Source organism: Scomber japonicus, chromosome 8 (genome assembly GCF_027409825.1).
Source record: "Scomber japonicus isolate fScoJap1 chromosome 8, fScoJap1.pri, whole genome shotgun sequence".
Lineage (NCBI taxonomy): Eukaryota > Metazoa > Chordata > Actinopteri > Scombriformes > Scombridae > Scomber > Scomber japonicus.
This window is the reverse complement of record NC_070585.1, coordinates 23669291-23688781: the sequence shown is the minus strand read 5'-3', so window position 1 is coordinate 23688781 and position 19491 is coordinate 23669291. Positions and strand designations below refer to the sequence as shown.

Sequence of the window (19491 nt, the reverse complement as noted above, 5' to 3'; positions counted from 1 at the left end):
TACCTACTAATATACAAAGAAAGTAGCCCGTCGTGCAGTGGTACATTCCTAGTAGGCCATCTTTCGGTGTCACTGTGCAGCTTCAGCAGAGGGCTCGTCCTCCGGCTAACGGCTATTACCATGGCGTCAACTGAGATAGCAAGGCAAGCGGTGAGTAACGTTAGCCTATTTTATTTGTCTAAATATGAATGTCTTAAAATGTCTAAATATAGGCCCTAAATATAATTTTCATAGAGAATGTAATTTGAAACAGCTCTCGGAAGTTAGTCACCACCCGCTTTTCATGGTTATCGTTATATTCTCGTCCAAAAAATTCACTGCAACGCAGTAAAAATCTTAAAAAATGCCTTTTATTATATATTTCATGACTTCCGATTTCAGTGTTGCTAAGTTCTAAGTTGCTAAGCTTTCAGTTTAAAAAAAAACCCCATTAAGGTTATTTTGTGTTTCATGAGCTAACGCCTGCAGCAGGTTTTCCTGTGATTGAATCAGTAGCTAAAATTGACCAACAAAACCAAACCAAAAACGATTGATGCTCAGTGTGGCGTTATTTAAATATATGGAACATGTATAGTGTATAGTAAAAACTGTGTTAGCTCACGTCGAAAAACGATCACCTACCATAAAGCCATCGGTAGGCCATTCATTCTTGAACGCCCCCATTTCAGCACAGCTACGGTGTTCATTTCCGTTATGTTGTTTCATGCAAGTCCCGTTAACTTTCAGTCGGGCGTTGTCTGATGTGTATAGGGGGGGAAAACAGGAAAAAATAAAAGCAGATTATGGCTGGTTATAGACATTTTAAGGCCTGCAATTTGCGACGCATGTGTTATGTTTCCCTGGATTTCTTTTTTGTTTGGCCCCCCAAAAAAGGGAAAAAAAGAAGCCACCAAACCCAGAGAAAGTGCTCAGAATAGCGATGTTTTGCAGCTTGATATCCCTTTTTGCGGCTCAATGAATGAAATGAAAAACCCCGCGGTGTGTAACTTGGCTGTGAGTGTCTTGCTAAGAGCAGGAATAATTTGAGGAATGTTACACTTGCAAGCTTAAATAGTAAAGGCTGTTTGTCCAGTGACATTATCCTCAGTTTTCCAAATAGTCCCTCAGCTGTTCAAACCCCAATTTCAACTATCCAAATAATCCACAACTGTCTACTAGCATCAGCTTGTCTGGTTATTTTGAATTGAACCTCAACTGGAATGTTTTCCTCTCAAAGCTCAGGCCACATTGGAAAGCAACTGTGTTATGTTAAGCCACATAATGGTCGGTTGGCTGAAGTTTAGCTGCCGGAGAGCTTTTGCTTCGCCGTATAATCTAAATTCTTTGCTTTCCTACACCTCATAATGTTAGATGTAGGCTGCAGAAATGGGATTTGAGGAGATGGAGATGCTCGACCACCAGCCACACGCCCACACGCTCATGTAACAACACAATAGTGCTTTTACACTCATGTGTTTGGTGTACAAACGGTGTAATAGTAGAGTGAGGGTGAACGAAAACAAGCCAGAAATAGAGAGTTTAAAGGTTCAGGTCTGACACAGACGGCGATGGCAGTAATAAACAGACTCTTTGATTCTTTTTCATTTTTGTAGTTTCAAAATGCATGTTTTTGCATTCATGATCAGCTTTTAACTCAAATGTATATTTTCTCTAAAGCTTTCACTCGCTTCCTTTTTGTTGTTTTTGCAATTGTCTTAAAAGCAACAGCGATACCTACCCATATATGTACATAGTGGTTTCAACTGTCTCGACTGTGGGAAGAGAGTCATACAGGAAACAGGAAGTCGGTTACATTGCACCTGAAGCATGTCTCAGAGACTAATGTGAATTAAATGTGGTGTTAATTTGAGAGTATGTCTTTTTTTTCAACAATCAGTGAGATGTAAATGTACGGTGTAGAGAGTCAGGGAGGAAATATTGTGCATGTTTAGAGGCATGAAAGGAAATTATAGTCAAGGTATAATGTGTCCTGTGATTCACTTGTTTTATGTTGTTTCTTTTTGTTTAGGGAGAGGGTGCTCGTGCCGTACCTCTTGCAGGCCATGTCGGCTTTGACAGCATGCCAGACCAGCTGGTCAACAAGTCTGTCAATCACGGATTCTGCTTCAACATCCTCTGCGTTGGTGAGTGTATCGTGCGTGAAAATGCTCCTCCTCTGTCTCTTCTCACTCCGAAGGACGACTTATTTGCTTCATTGAGTCTCAGGCTTCTCCACAAGATGCAAAGCAGTTTGCTCGATGTTTGACCCGCTTTCATTCCTCTGGGCGAGTCAGTTGTCGGCTGACACGATGAGTAAGATGCTCTGTCTTCAAAACAAGACTTTCAGAAATGATCATGCAAAACTAATTCCTCTTGGTGTGAAATGGCTGCAGTTTGTGGTGCTGTTGCATTAAATTGCACCATACTGAGATGTTTTTGTTCAGCAGATTTTTATCAATGAAGGCCAGTTTTACTTAGAGTCACGGTGGTTTTAGGCAACACTGCATTACTGCCTATTGCACAGATTCCGACAATACTTCAGTTTTGAACCTGAAATGAACCTTTACACACATTTTCATTTTCTGGAGCATGAATTCTACATTTTGTTTTCTAGTTGTATTAAGCACAGAAGAAGACTTGGTGCATATGTCAGTGCGGTCCTCACAGATGTTTTTTGCACACCCTCATGCAAATGTTTAACACATTTGAGCTCTACATTCTCAGTTGATATCTTGCAAATGATATTTCTGGCAGTGTTGCTTTTTCATTTTGTTGTTTACTACTGCTCCAAACGCAGCAGCTATTGTTTAACAGTCTGTGGACTCATAGCACACTGTATGATATCTGTTATATGTGATCTGTTAGATGTAGTTTCATTATTATTATCTATCTGTTGATTAAAGATTTACAATCAGCTTAATACCTTATTCAAGATTATGGAAGCAAAATGTTGCAGGGGATTTACATCTTCTGCTGCACTTTGTGAGAGCTGTCGTGTGTCTCATAATTACAGCATCGCACAGTAGAATAAAACATGATATAATATAAAAAACGTCATATAAAATGTAATAGTAGAAGCACTTAGTGGAGCAAAGAAATGTGATCATTGTTGTGGTTTAACAAAGAGGGAAGAAAAAATGTGATGTGGCTCCATCAAGCTCAAACATGAGTGACATTTGTAATTTCAGAAAGCTCTAATCCTCATTTTAGACATTAGCTTTGACCTCTCCAGCATGAGTCTGTGGCTTCTCCAAACAAGCCAAATTCACTCAAGCATGAGACTACAAAGTGACTTAAATGGAGCTCAGAAACAAGAACAATCTTGTTGCATCAGTGACTTTTTATTCTGGAGAGAAAGTTTAGAGATTTTTAACATAGTGAGGTACTCTGTAAAAATGGGCTAACATGCTTCGACTGTAGGCCATGCTGTGAGGAATAAAAATAGCCTTTCATACAGAGGGAGCTCTGTAACTGAGTCATCTGACAGTAAGTGGATGTCAGAACACATCAGCTAATAAGCAGCTACTTCAGCTTCGTTTGTGGCAGCACACATTTTGTAAATAATATGTTTAGTTTGAAGCATCTTCAACATGTCACACTGAATCTTCTTTCACTTTATTAGACAACTTCTTCTCTTGTTGCTTTGACTTTTATTGACACGTGGTCAATAAAAGTGTAAATATTAAATTTAAGTAAAATCACAGAACATGTCATGTAAGTGGAGGTGAAGAGGACAAAATCTGATTGATTCAAATGATAAAATGTATAAAAAAATATGAATATGACATAACAGTAACAGTTTTCTCTGTGTTGTCCAGGTGAGACGGGTCTGGGGAAATCCACCCTCATGGACACATTGTTCAACACCAAGTTTGAGGGCGAGCCCACCCAGCACAACCAGCCGGGAGTCACGCTCAAATCCAACACCTATGAGCTCCAGGAGAGTAACGTACGTCTCAAACTCACTGTGGTTAACACCGTGGGCTTCGGAGACCAGATCAATAAAGAAGACAGGTAAATCCCTCTGTCACACCCGAGCAAGAGGTCAAAGTCTGCTCTGTTGGTCTGATGGAGTGACATCTTACACTTTTGTTTTTTTTACTGGGTTTTTCTAAGTAAGAAATCCAATATTCCTCCCAAACAATTACTCCATGAGCGCTCTAAGCCTTTTTCTGAGCTCAAGTTTCATTCAGTTGATCCAAATGTTCCCTCAGTGTGTCTCCGTCTCAAGTAGATCTGAAACATTTGATCACACATTAGATTTTCTTACAAAGCTCGCCCTCTGAAATGCCCATGAGGCAAATTTAGGGTGAGGATGATGTGATGTGAGCCATAGCTGTGCAAGGTCAATGGCGGGGCCGGAGTCTCCAAGTTTCACGCTCCACTCATCATCAAGTTGTTGATGACGGAGGAAACTGCATTTTACACACACTCAGGCATATGAGCGGCCACCAGCAGAATATTCTACGGTATGTACTCCGCCTGTCAGGGAGGGCGGACGCCTCCTTCCTGTCCTCAATGAGTCACACATATTTTACTTATGTCCGTTTCCTACAGCGTGTGTCCCGATTCAGGTTTATGAGTAGTGTTGAATGAATACATTGATTAGTCAGCTGAGTTAAAATGATTGACAGTTTTTATGATCTACTAATGAGTGCAGTCATTTATTAAGTGATGCTCATTTTTTTGGGTTGGAGCTTCTAAGATGGACACAATGTAGTAAAACAGGTCCTGAAGGTTAGAGAGTCTGCACCTCCTCCACAAATGAGACAGTCTGGACTCACAGAAACTATAAATGATGATGCATTCAGGCGGCTGATTATTAAATACCGGCAGTAAACTGAGACAAACTCCATGATACCTATGTGTCCGTATTTTAAATATATGCACATACAGATTCTATTTATCTCTAACATCCAGTGTTAAATGACACATCAGGGCACCGGTCTTCATCACTTACATCTTTCAGAGGCTTCTTTGTTGTTTTTTCCTGTTTTTATTGTGCAGAAAAAGCAGGATACAAAGCAAGTGAAGAAAGAGTGCACCTACTATTAAAATGTGGTCACATAATGTTTCCTGACTTGATGAGGAGGATCGCCTGAATGAAATAAACATGAAACGACTGAAGGCAGCACGATGGATTTTTGGGATAAGAGTCCACATGCTCCAAAATCTAATTTGTTTGCATTTCTCTTCATGGAGGAACTTTTGAAAGGAGACAGTGTTTCTGTTTCCAACCAGCGGATTTAACCTTTTGTAATATACTGTAGCTGTGATGCTTGTACTACAAAAGAAAGAAAATGCTAAAATCGCTTCTCTCTCTTTTCTTTCTCGCTCTGACAGCTACAAGTCCATTGTGGAGTTTATCGACGCCCAGTTCGAAGCATATCTACAGGAGGAGCTGAAAATCAAGCGCACGCTACACAGTTACCATGACACCCGCATCCACGCGTGCCTGTACTTCATCGCTCCCACGGGACACTCGCTGAAATCCCTGGACTTGGTGACCATGAAAAAACTCGACAGCAAGGTGAGCTTCACTTCGCTTCATCCAACCAGTGATGTCCATTTTTATGTGTAGTGTTTAGGGCTGCCGGACAATGTATCGATATTATATTGGTATCGTGATATAAGGCTAGACTAAAGGCAGCATTACATCAAAATGATGTAATATCTTTAACTTACCAGACTGTTGTAGCTGCTCTATTATTTGTCTTTACCCATTTTGTCATTATATCCAAATGACTGATGATTATTTATCAAAAATCTAATTGTGTAAATATTTTGTAAAAGCACAGATAGTCATCCTTACAATATTGCTGCAATATCGATATCCAGGTATTTGTTCAAATATATTGTGATATTTGGTTTTATCTCTGACTATCTCCCAGCCCTAGTAGTGTTTTCAGTCTGCTTTGTTCTGTTGATGTGGAAGCCAGGGGGTGATAAGTTCAGAGACCCACTTTCACTCCTGGATGTTTCCAATGCCAAATCAATTCCTGTTTGTTCCTGTTAGAGTTACTAATGACTCTCGTATACCTCTTGTAGTTTAGTTGTAGCTGTGCAGGATTCATACATTAAATATACCTGGTTATTTTTTAAAGCATTAAGTGAAGACAGTCACATCACAGCAGGACGATGTTAAAGAGTAACTGTTATAATGTCTGTGAGCACTGATAGATTTACTGTAGCACGTCATACACACACTGTGGGTAAATCCTCTGGTGCTGCACTGCTGTTTGCAGCATTTAATCCATCTCCTCTTGTCATGGGTCATAAACCTTTTCCAGGCCGTCTGCCTCAATGCAGATTGGCTTTAGTCTTGTTACTGCGTTGGTGTAGGTCAGCTGTGAAATGCAGTCAGCTCAGTCACTGCAGCCTCGTTTTTTTTTCCTTCTTTCTTTTTTTTGTGAGGTCGTTTCCCCGGTAGTTTATTTGCATGGATGCCCTGGCTTTTGTACAAAGAGGCTGCTCAGTGTTTGCCAGAGCAGCTGTGCCCTCCGGCAAACGCTCGCAACAGCGTGATCCAGAGCAGAGCCTCCTGTGTTTACACATCCACCTAGGGGGGGGGTTCAAACAGTGCTCTGCTGATGTATCCTTGAGCAACACTAAAACCCTCACTGGACTCGGGGGTACAGTAAAGTATTTTTTTATTCACATGACCCCAAAGGTCCCGTGCTATTTGTTAAAGGGGCCCGCTCTTGTTGGACAGCAAATGATTTGGGATTGTGTAGGCGACACGGCACAGTGAACATAGTTTGTGTGGGAGTGAAAGTGTGGTTGTAAGTACATACATGAGAATGACCCTGCCCGTTCCCCTCCCTTCCTCTCTCTATCATTCTCTCTCTCCATCATCTGATAACGTGAATTACGTAAATGTTGTTGAAGTCGTTGGATTCTGACTCTTAACGCCACATTTGTAGAGCTTTTTAAGAGATCTGGAGCAGGAGATGGAAGCCTGCTGCTCCCTTTGCTGCGTTTGTCTATTTTTACCTCGATGCTTGAGAATGTGTATAAAAGTCTGCCATGCACAAAGACCTTATTCGCAGAGATCCTGGAGCTAGATAGAGATACTGTGGTATGTTGTCAAGATGAAAAGAATCAGCATTTTAAATCACCACTAAAAACCTTTACAACCAGTGACTCAACTAGTGAAATAAATTTGCATAGTATAAATATTCTGTTACTCTAAAAGGCCGGATTTTATTTATTTGTAACATGATTTCACCTTTCAATACAGAACAGCTCTGAAGTTTCTAAGATTTCTAAATTTGGACTACACAAACGGAGGTGAAGAAAAGTTGCAACTGACAGACATCTAGAAGTAAAGACTAAATTTAGCTGCATATCCGAGAGCATCGCCGTTTTGTCGGCCTGCATTCATTCTTTCCTCATTTCTCAACTGTAGGTCAATATTATTCCAATCGTCGCCAAGTCAGATGCCATCTCCAAGAGCGAGCTGGCGAAGTTCAAAATCAAAATCACCAGCGAGCTCGTCAGCAACGGAGTGCAGATCTACCAGTTTCCCACCGATGACGAGTCCGTGGCGGAGATCAACTCCACGATGAACGTAAGGCTTACAACTTGGCTTTCTGTCTCTATCACACTACATGCAGCTTCACTCATATTAAAGATGATGTTTCAGGTCATGTTTGGTCAAGCTGAATCCTCATTTCAGTTTTTAGGACATGCAGTGGTGTGTGTGTGTGTGTGTGTGTGCAGTAGGCTTCTTGTCTTTCTTGTCTTTCTTGTAATTTCATAATAAATTCTGTTATGTGTCCCGGCATAAACAACATGTGATGCAGAATCAGGACAGGCATCGTCTGTGTCTGCTCGGGCTGTCCGGAAGCCGCCCCACTTGGGGAGGAGTGTGTCCAGAGCGGCACAATCAGCCAGCTCACCCTGCAGGAAGCCGGCAGTGTGGGAAAAAGCCTGTGTCCACTGACAGACAGGCCAAGACTCACTTAGCTGTTTATGAACTGCCGTACCTCTCCCTGACTGATGCTGTTAGACCGTTTCTTCTCAGCTCTTGATGCAGAGTCTGAACGCAGCTTTGTTCTCGTAAAAGGTCGTACATTATATCTGAATCTCTGAGAATCAGCTGTAAGTGGTTGAATTACATGAAAACAAAAAATATATTTTTTCAATTGTCTTAATGACTTCAACACTGCTTAGGGATCCTTTGCTGTGTATAGGATGTCCTGATTCCTCACATATGAGTGAGATAGTTTTGATAACACTCAGATTTTACAGTAATAAAAAGTATATAGTGTAAATGTTAAGTTTTGTCAGGGAACGTGATGCTCCGTGGAGGGACAGTAAGGAGAATCTGCTGATCTCTCAGGTGTGGACAGCAGTATATCAAACCTTTGCTTTTTATCTTGCTCCACAGAGCCATTTGCCGTTCGCCGTGGTAGGCAGCACGGAAGAAGTGAAGATCGGGAACAAGATGGTGAAGGCCAGGCAGTACCCCTGGGGGACGGTGCAGGGTAAGTCCTGGGTCACATCCTGCACAGGAAATGAGAACGCACTCTCTCCCCTTGTACTCCTCCTCGGTTCAAACTACAGCAAACTAGTAGATAATCAGTTACATAACCTCATCTCCACACAGCACTCTCTCTCGCTCTCTCTTTGTCATTATGCTGTATGTTAGTGCTGCTGCTGCTCTGAGCTCTGACTGATATTTACGTCAATGAAGATGTTTCAATTGATTTGTTATTGACTTGCTTCATCAATCCATAACAGATAAAGTATAATGTATTTGCAAATAGCAAGCACACACTAAGTACGTATTGGCTCATGAGAGTATCAGAAATGTGTGGCCGAGCTCAAGTTACAAGGAGTTACTAGTCTTTGGTTATATGAGAACTCTCTGTAGTCTGAGGGCTGTCTGTGGGTGGTGGTGTGGTTTTCCCCTATCTGACACACATAGCCATAGAACAGTGCAGTCCATAAGGATGTGGACAGTTTTGTGTCGGTTAATATATTTAATTTTAGCCTTTTTTATCCATTAATACGACTACAACTCCTACACTGATTTGTTTGTACAGATGAGAATACACTCAGCTGTAAGTCAGCACTTTAACTTCACAGTCATTGTTTCATTTGGAGTTCAACGTGCTGAATTACATATCACTGCCGTAATGCTCACAGGCTACACTGTGTAATATTTCTGACCCGAGGCGTTATCTGACATTGGGTCTGTTTACCTCACACCGTGTGCTCGCATGTGTACTCACATGATGTCACATGGTATGTGGGAACGCGGTGCTTGGTTCAGTCTAGGAGGATCAATAGAGAGGCCACAGGACATGAACACTGCTCAGTTTTGTTCTGGTGCATCTGTGGATTACTCTCTGAAGTGATGATGAATTAAACTAGGAGAGAGCAGGTCTCCACTAGGCTAGTCCAGGGGGGCGTGTGTAGTCTCGGGTGTCTGTAAGAGGTATAGAATAGTGTTATCGTATTGTAACTGAGCGTCCTGGGTTCACCTTACAATATAAACTCAATATAGAAACAAGAAAAAGGGACGATGAGCACCGACTTCTCAGTTTTAACATTTTTATTTATTTAGAACATTTTGTTTTAACACACCACACTAAATAAAACCCCTCCCTTCCTCCCACTCCCCTCCCAAACAAAGAAGAGTTGAATCCCACTCTTTTGTTCCTCCCAGCTCCTTTACTGTCAAGACTAACACAGACTTGTTTTTAGCTTAGCTGATTGCCAGAAATGCGTTTCTTCTGAAGTTGTTGATCACTCGCGGCCGACCGGCTCATCAAGAGGAGTGAGGGGGTCAGCAGTCAGCGGCGGTATAAAATGTTTTTCAACAATTGTGAATCACTGCAGCCATGAAAGGTCCTTGAGAGATTACTATAAGATGTGATATCGTGCAAATGTTCCTTGATGTTTGTTTCTGCTGCCGGACATTTACTAATAATCCATAATGAATGTGATGCCATCTGATGTGGTGTGTGTGTGTGTGTGTGTGTCACTTGTGTGTCTCTCGCAGTGGAAAATGAGAATCACTGTGATTTCGTCAAACTGCGAGAAATGCTGATCAGAGTGAACATGGAAGACCTGCGAGAGCAGACTCACACGCGCCATTACGAGCTCTACCGCCGCTGCAAGCTGGAGGAGATGGGCTTTAAGGACACGGACCCTGACAGCAAGCCCTTCAGGTAGGAGACTCAAGACGACTTTCTTACAGCTTTTAACCTTCTTCCTCTCCACATATATCTTCTTTTTTTCTGAATTTCTTGCTTCTATTCATCATTTAAACCTTTTTAGTATTAAGATTAATTATTATTTTGCCCGTGACATCATTTTTATTTGTTTCCTACATTTAGTGCGCAGTGATCAAACACAGTGGATTGCTTCTGTGTTTAATTTTAGTTCTCTTTCTCGTTTTTCCTCTTCCAGTCTGCAGGAGACATATGAAGCCAAGAGGAATGAGTTCATGGGTGAGCTGCAGAAGAAGGAAGAAGAAATGAGGCAAATGTTCGTCCAAAGAGTTAAAGAAAAGGAGGCAGAGCTCAAAGAAGCAGAGAAAGAGGTGTGCATCGTTATCCTGCCTCATCCACACACATCAGTTTGAAGCTACAGTAATTGCTGTTCCTGTTGTGACTGACATAAAATCACTGCTTCCTCTGTCACTGTCTCATAGCTGCACGAGAAGTTTGACCGTCTGAAGAAGCTCCACCAGGACGAGAAAAAGAAACTGGAGGAGAAGAAGAAGTCCCTGGACGACGAGCTCAACATGTTCAAACAGAAAAAGACTGCTGCAGAGCTCCTGCAGAACCAAGCTCAGCAGGCAGGGGGCTCCACCACACTCAAGAGGGACAAAGAGAGGAAAAAGTAAGTATTGTTCTCTTCAATGTCTTATCCTCACATCACAGGTGCAAACGACCACCTCCAGTGAAAATCTGAAAAGCCTGGATATCGTGAACCTGGGAGGAAAATGGCCTCACATTATTGCACTGACGTTTCAGCCTTTCTGAGAACTGTTAAAACAATTGCCTTCTGTGTTTATGTTTGGGTTCACACCAGGACATGGATACCATTGTTTAACAGCCTTTGGGGTCCATATGTACATCCGACGTTGCTGTTTGTTCACAGGCAAAAATATGTAGATGTTTCCTGACAAAAAAATGCAAACTCTTTTCACTTCTTTTTTTGTGCACACATGCTGCAGTCAGAACACTCAGTTTGGATCTCTTCCATTAATATCACCGAGCGCTCAGTGGTTTCTCTGTCACTCATTAACAAATCCACCTGAGAGTTGTTATAATTTAAGGCACACAGGAAATGAAAGACGGCTAAGACTCTCATTCAGCTCTGGATAAATGCTCCAGTTTACCCTCCATGTAATAATAGATAATACTGTCAGCACTACAATCCACGCTAGGAGAGCTGACCAGAATTCATAATTTATCACCAATGTGGAAAAATAAGAGGAGCAGAGAGAGAGAGAAAGAGAAGTGAAACTCACCAACTGTCCTCATCTACATAGTTGAAAGGAAGCCAACTATAAGCTGTTTGAGTGCATTGCAGTCGGAAATCATCACTCTGCAATTAAATGTTGCCAATGGCGTGACCAAAAACCATCATAAAACTAAATACTATAAACAACTTTATTACAATTTTGTTAACAATTACTGGACAGTTACAATAACTTGAACATTAAAAATAAATATGGCAATTCCAGTACTCTGGTTTTAATGCCTCTCCACATTCTCTAAATCATTTCTTAGGCTCTCTGACTGATTCTGTTGCCCCCCATATTTATATTTATATTAATTAAATTATGGATTTACAAGACTGTTCTCCACAGTATGGTCCATGTTTGGAGGCAGTGTTTGTGTCCAGATGTATTCAAATATGGACATTTTTGGTCCGTCCTGGTTGTGCGTTGAAGCTGATGTGACTCTGTGCCTGTTAGAAAAGGAAGAAGACACTTGCACTGAGAAGGTTTTTTTTGTTTGTTTGTTGTTGTTTTGTTTTGTTTTGTTTTTTTTGCTTTATTTCTCTCCTGTTTTAATTTATTTTCTTCACAGCCACTTTTTTTCCCTCTATAAGCTCTGCCTGGAACATTCCTCATCCAAAAAGGGCTGCTGTGCATCTTCAGCTTTGTCTGTGGGTCACTGATCAAAACAAACTCAAGGGAATTTTTTGCCCTTCCAGAGTGTTAGAAGGATAACAATGACGTCTATCTGTCTGTACTTAACCTTCAGGCTTTACGTCAGTTCCCAGAAGACAGTTAATGATTTACTGCATGTTGTGTAGATGTGAATCTGTCCTGTGAGTGCATGTGTCACCTATGTTGCATCCATAATGTTTTCCAGTTAACTCCTCCCACACTTGCTGCATGCTGCATGAGGCACCTTTTCTGGTAAGGCCCCCTTCTTGAGTTACACCACCACCAGACAAAAACCTGTAACTGTGATTTAATTAGATAAAACAAAAAGGGTTTTCATTACAGGAATATCGGTAAAGAATCGTTTTAAAATGTACATTCAACATTAGAAGTTAGGAGCACATGGAGAGTATTTATATACTGAATGAATGTACCCAAAACTTAATTGGACTGAAGAAATTCAATTAGAACTGCAACAATTAGTCAATTAAATTATTAGTTGCGAACTTCTGATCATCAATTAATCATTTTGAGTCTGTTTTGGGGTTTTATTTTAAGAAGAATATCCCCAAATTTTCATTTCCTCAAATGTGAATATTATTTAGTTACCCTCTGAGACAGTAAACTTAATGTCTTTGTGTTGTGAACAGCTGGTCAGGACAAAACGAGACATTTGGGGCGTCACTTTGGGAAACACTGACTGACATTTTCTGTACCGATATGATCGATAATGAAAATGATGGTTAGTTACAGGCCTGAAGGTGATGTTTTGGGAGATTTCATCCAGTGTGCAGATACTCTCCTTTTCCTCCACGATTTAATCAGATCCTGCACCTTTCTGTATCTCCAAATTAGAGTTTAATCATAATCCAATACCGGTAAATCTTTTTGAATCTGTTAAAACTATTATCTAAATTCTCATGGATTTAATTTGCCTATAAAATTTTTTTTTAAATGCGATAAAGTTTGAGAAATGGTTCCAGTAATTCAGGAGTGAGCGAAAGTGCCTGCGCACCGTTTCATTTGTAACATCTGTGTCGATCATATCCTCGAGCTGGCAAGTGTTTATCGTCCCCGCGCCAGCTTCTAAATCAACCACTTTATTAGATCCTCACACACCCATTTGATGCACTGTCCCATCTGTCTCCCTAAATCCACAACAGCCTCCTTTTTGTGGCGCTCCCAAGTCTCTCTCCATCCGGCCCTGCCTCTGCACAAAGAGCCATTCAAGGCTGAACTGAGACTAACAGGTCACACCAGAGCAGCTAACAGCCTCAGGGCCCATCTCTGTTTAGAGAGATGACATGTTTTGTTGATCTCACAGCCATATGACGACCCCCTACTGCCTCCCCTCCCTTCTGTTTGGATACAAACGCCAAATCCACAGAGAGAGAGAGAGATGTTGTTGAGGCTCAACCACTGGGGAGGGCAGAAGTGAATGAAGACATCTGTCTTGCAATCTGTAAACTCCTTTAAGCAGCTCAAGACTGTTAAAATAGATGAAAGCAAGCTGCTGTCTGCTGAGCAATGAGGGAGAGAGACACAATCCGATACATTGTTTAAAGTGCAGAGGCGGGACAAAGCCTCTAAGAAAACCCCCAAAAAACACTTAATTTAAAATTACTGTGTCCAGCCAACGCTCCTGAGCCAAAAACTAGACCAATGTACGTGCACTCTCACCTCTATACACTTTTTGAGTATTCTTGATAGCATGATGTCCTTTTTTTAAATGCCGTCTAGTCACTAATGTTGATGTGATGTGAGCGATGTTAAACAGTGTGTGTCCTGATGATGTTTTAACTCAAAGAAAGCAATAACAGCCCATCTCTCTTATTTCCAGAGAAGGATTCCTGTAGAAAAGTGCTCCCTTGTGACCATCCTGCTGTGAATGAGTTTCCACCCCATCATCCTTTTACAGTACCCCCTCCCCACCTTCACCCTCACCCAACCCTCCCCCCCCCCCCTCCATTATTCAACCCTCCACATGTCCCACCGCTCTTTGGAAGACCCCGGGCATTGCTATCAGTTTGACTCCTTTTTACACATCACCTTTTGTTAGCTGAATGATGCTTGTCTATTATGTGTGTTTTTTTTTTTTCTTTTTTGTACAAGCAATTATTCAGCTTGTCTATTTTTTATATAAATCTACCATTGTTGTTATTTGTGACTCTTTGCATGGTGGAGTGTGCTTTTTTTATTATTAACATACATGACTACTGTTGTGATGGGCAGAAATTGTGTTGAGGCTAAAACGAAACATGCATCAAACATCGGGACCTGAGTGTGTATGTGTGGTGTAAAATCTGCAGTAGATCTATAAAACTAATTCAGGCTAATTTCAGTGATTTCATGAACTCAATGCAACAGCAGTGTGTGATGTAAATGCTTAGATTGTACAACACATATTCAGTTTTTTAACAGATGTAATACAACATACAATACATATAGCATAAGAGCAACCATTGTATTAGTTAACAGTGCAGCTAAACAACCTCGTGTTAGTAAAGAAGCCAATCAATAATTTCCTTTTTCCGTCATGTCATGAGCAATCATAATCTGATTAATGCTGCACACAGTGTTTGTATTCTTCTACACAACAGCAGAGCACAGTAAAGTTTGTTAGTTTGCTGAAAAGTACGTATGCAGCTCGTCGTCAACGGCTCACACTGGCGCTGTCAAAAAAAATACAAAAAACAACGATACTATTTGGTTTTAAAGAAGCATTTTTAATCAGTGATCGTTGTCAAGGATAATTTATCTGACATGAACACTGAGTCTTCTGTGACTTTCACTGTTAAAGCCACTTTGACAGTTCAGTACGGAGGCCCCCAGGGGTCACTGCAAGATTTATTTTGTGTTTTTACCTCCCAATACTTTTGTGTTCCCTTTCAATAGTTCAGCCTTCCTGAGTTTCCACCTCTATGATAATCACACATACATCCTTTTTTCTTACTCACAGGCTAGAGTCTGTACATTTAAACTCTCAGACTATAAAATAAATAAATAAAAATAGACATAGCCACTGTGATATCACCCATTGGCTTGTGGACTCTCGTTTTAAAGCCTTGAATTTGCAATTATGACCGTTGCCATCTTGGATTTTTGGAGCCAGAAGGGACTACATTTGGATGAGAGGGATGAGCTTACCCTAAAGCTGCTAGCTGCTAGTATTTGGAGCCAGCCTCAAGCGGCCATTGGAGGAACTGCAGATTTTGGCACTTCATTTTTCAGCCCTGGAGGTGTAGAATAGATCCATCGTGATTCATGCAGAGTACATTAACTGGTCATGAGTTAAACCGTCAGCGTCCTGCAGGTTACAGTACCGCTGCTTTCTTATGGTGAGACCTCTTGATCTTAGAATTGGTTAAGTTTACTTTCACTAATCACATATCCATGCCTACCGGGCTGTGGTACTATATCAGCATACTTAATGCTCCATTCACAGTAAAATAGAGCTGATCCAGAACACAAAGATGTATTTCAAGAGAATGCAAAATACTGTGAGGGATTGCATATTTTCTTTCCGAACACTTCAAAATGTCCATGACCCTCTGGGAGCACCGTAATTCAAAACTATTAATGTGAAGCAGTTACAGCAGTAAGTGTTTAGTAAACAATGAAGCTGACAGGGAGATAAAACTATAGCTGTAATGCAGCAATAAAAAGTAGTCTGCCTATTAGAGCTTTAAAAAAAGGGTTTTGACATTTCATGAAAATCTTAATGATTATTACTTTAAGGTTCGACTAAATATTACCTCAGCCATTTATACTCTAGATTTAAAACGAACATGACAGTTTTTTCTTATTGTGGTATTTACGTCCCTTTGCTGATGTTGTTTCATTTTAGCTCCGTGCATGAATAGATGTGAGCCTAATCTCTTTGCCACTTCTCCCATACCTCATTCATTGTCATGTGATACATGCATACTTGTATTAGCTTTCACATTTGCACTTTTTTTTTATACACAAATGTGATGTTTTTTAAAAGAACAAAAAACTATATATATGTTGTCAGTGCAATTGTAACTTTCTTTTTACTTTTACTCTTCATGAAGGCACATTTGAAAGTCATTCATCATGATGTCCTTTGTCCTGCAGGGACCAGTGTGTGTTTGTATCAGTGTCACACAGAAAAGAAAACATTATCTTAAAAGACAATAAAGGCCAAATTTTTTCACCGAATATTACAACTGTGGCCATAATCATTGTGTATGACAAATATTGCTATAAATTAGAGTTGAAACAATTAGAGGATTAATGAATGAGTCTATCATCGGCATAGAAACAGGCAGCTACTCTGATCATCGATTGTTTACGTCATTTTCTAAGCAAACATTCAGCTCCTCAGTTGCTAATCATGATCTGCATTTTTCACTATTTTCTGATATTTTATAGACTTGATGATGATGCAATGATCTTTGCATGTATGTTTATAAGATTAAATCAAACTTAAATTAGCCACAGTGGTGACAGTGGGTGTGTTTGATCTGTTGGTTGTGGTTCATTTAAGATATTCCTCTCTAAGTCAACAAGACTAAATAAAAAAAAAAGGTATAATAAAAAATAAATGTTAAACATCATTAAGTTTTTAGTAAAGTCTCCCCTTTTCACCAAAACAAGTATCCCACAGCTTTTGAATATTTAACTCAAAGTGTCTGTTGACTTGTGTTGTTATTCAGTGTTTTTCACTACTTTGGTCCCACATGATGCCAGAATACAACATACAAGAAGAGAAGAGCCATTCCCTCCTCCTAATCCTCCGCTCACTGCTCTGTGTGTATTCACTTTTCCTTTGCAGTAATCCCTGGCTCTGCACTGAGTAGGTCCTCAGCCCTCAAGCTTTGCTGAGGGACCACCAGCATTTTGTGGGTACTGAGTACCTCAAATGTGACCAGAGGCTTTGTGGACTCCCCCCCTCTCCCATTCTTCAGGGTTTTCTCAATAGTTACCTTCTCTGCATACTACAGGGTTAATGTGTTATCTGTGTGTCACTGCAGCTCTTAACTTCACCTTGAGCTAATTCTTGCTTTATTGCTTTTATGTGTACTGTTTTTTTTTTGTTTGTTGTTGCTGTTTTTGCTGTGACTAACACCTTTTTCCACTTCAGTAGTGATTGCACTTATTCATTTAAGTCATATTTGAATTGTATATTTACATTTTTGCTGAATGAAAGGCTTCATAGGGAATGTAGACATCACGTTGAATTTTAACACCTACTTTAAAGCCTAAAAGTGTTGCACCATTGTCAGTAGGCACAATATTTTCTCATATATTTGTACTTTATCTGCTAGAATGACTGTTTTAATCACCCTCAGAGTTTGTATTTATTATAAAGCATAAACTTTTTTTCTTCACTGCTATCAGATGCACTTCAGATTCTCTCTTTTTGTGAGCGTTTCTGCTTTGCCGACTCCTCTAACAGCTGGCTCTTTCTCTTTGTCTCTTCAGCTTCTTTTAATCTGTCTTGACCACCTGAAGAGGGGATTGCAGCTTCAGCAAGAACTAAGCACCCTTTACCTCTTCCTGTTTCTTCTCGCTGTATCAACCTTTTTTATTCTCTCCCATCGCATCTCTTTTTGTTGGCCTTATGTGGACTCGCATGGTATTTCTGACCACCTAATGAAGCTCTAAACCCAGGCACGCGCAGGTTGGAAAACCCCCGGGCACAATTCAAATCTAACATGTCTTAATGTATATAAAATAAAAGAGTGTCGTTAATGTAATTCAGTAGAAGTCGTCGGTGAGGGGTTCACGCTTTTACAGGACTTGAAACAGAATTGCAATGATCTGCACTATGCACTCATCTTTTAAATGCACATTAGAATAAAACGTTACAGGAACATCTAGGCTTGCTGATTAAAGATAAACTCATCAATGATAGATGCACTTACTGCACTGTATGAAGTGTGTGTTGAATCATAAAAGGGAAGTAGTCATGTTTGAAATGCAAATCTGCTTCCAGGGTTCCCGAACATCAGCGAATGATCATCTTCACAGGACATAATTAGAGTCGTAATCATGCAAAAGCCAAAGCAATATTTATATTTAGCACTTCATCCGATGCTGCCCATGTTTACACGTCACTGTTGGATACCATGAAGGTCACATGTAATGGCCTTTTTTTCACACATTGTGCTTTAATATTCAACAGCCTATTCTATATTTTGCATGCATCTTTTTATTTTGTTACAGCTGTGATCTTGACCTTTGACCTGCTTGTTTTTATCCCTTAAAATAACTCTGTTTTCGCAGTCTATTTCAACTTCACTGCTGTTATTTTTTTTTTCTTCCAATGGTGCATATTATTAATGTATATTTGCTCAGCCCTTTGATTTCAGCTCCCTTTTTTTGCCAAATATTAGTATGACGTGGAGTTGAACTGAATCCCAGATAGGAGTATTAAAAAAAAAAAAGAAAAATGAAAAAAAGATACTCATGCATTTATATAATTTATAAGGATATATTTTGTGTATTGAAGTGGAGACTTGTTGTTTATTACTATGATCTTTGGACGTGACGAGTATAAAGTAACATTTTGGTGTCAGAAAATGCCATACATTTTTTCTAGTATCAGTCATCACCTCTTGTAGTCAAAAACTCTCCCACACTACAAATTATTCAATATCTTACTTTAGTTTAATTCCATTGATGTACATTTTCAATAAAAAATGTGATCCAAGCATATTAAGTTTTTGTCTTTTATTTGCAAGTGTTTTAAGTTCATTGTGGTGTAAAATATTCTCCTGTTCGTACTGTTTAGTTTTTCTTCAACAGACGCACTCAAGTTATCTGAAATCTGCTCAGTCAGTGTCTGTACTGTGAAATATTTACTTTATGTATGGAAATGTTAGTCTAGAAGTCTCTTAACAAAAATTAAATGGCATAGAGGTATCACATAACACAAAATAAAGTTACAGCAATGACGTACAGCACCATAACTGACCTTATATTCTTCATTAAATATGATTTAAATGTGGTGTGTACTGTAAACCTGTTAACGAGGCATCACTTCCAAAAGATGATTTATCTTGTTAGCTGCTGTTTCCCAACTCTGCTTTTATAGTTCAAAAATGAAGTTCCATCAAATAAAAAACCCACAACTGTCAAATATAACATTTCAAGTCTTATTGTTATTATACATGATGAGAAAATGACATGGCAGAAAATTGTAATACATTTTAAGAAAGATTAAACTGTTTTTGCATTTTTAGGACAAAAATTAAACATAAAATGTTTAGAATAACAAATACATGGATACATGAAATTGTTAGGACACAATAAAAAACTCAGTAATGTTGGTTAAAAAAAAGATAATATAAAACCACAAGGCAGATATGAGAAACACACACTCCATATCCATATATGGTTTCCCTGCA

At 39.8% G+C, this 19491-nt stretch overlaps 1 protein-coding gene across 4 annotated transcripts; it reads left to right on the top strand.

The window, feature by feature from the left end:
* Positions 1–99: 99 nt before the first annotated feature.
* On the top strand, positions 100–18777 carry septin6 (septin 6). 4 transcript variants are annotated; one of them, XM_053323396.1, is made up of 11 exons: positions 100–150; positions 2009–2123; positions 3798–3993; positions 5323–5509; positions 7388–7549; positions 8372–8468; positions 9992–10160; positions 10402–10534; positions 10646–10836; positions 12324–12370; positions 13961–14289. In XM_053323396.1, exons 1-10 carry the CDS (start codon positions 121–123, stop codon positions 12325–12327), a joined length of 1284 nt encoding a protein of 427 aa, XP_053179371.1. In that variant the 5' UTR covers positions 100–120; the 3' UTR covers positions 12328–12370; positions 13961–14289. The 4 variants fall into 4 exon arrangements, with proteins under 4 accessions (XP_053179371.1, XP_053179370.1, XP_053179368.1 ...); XM_053323395.1 differs by having other exon boundaries at positions 13956–14289; XM_053323393.1 differs by lacking the exons at positions 12324–12370; positions 13961–14289 and adding an exon at positions 16914–18777.
* Positions 18778–19491: the final 714 nt, after the last annotated feature.

Coding starts and splice junctions, on each gene's coding strand:
- septin6 (XM_053323393.1), top strand. CDS start 121: ATGGCGTCAACTGAGATAGCAAGGCAAGCG. Junction 7,550..8,371: donor AGATCAACTCCACGATGAAC/GTAAGGCTTACA, acceptor CTTGCTCCACAG/AGCCATTTGCCGTTCGCCGT. Junction 10,535..10,645: donor TCAAAGAAGCAGAGAAAGAG/GTGTGCATCGTT, acceptor ACTGTCTCATAG/CTGCACGAGAAGTTTGACCG.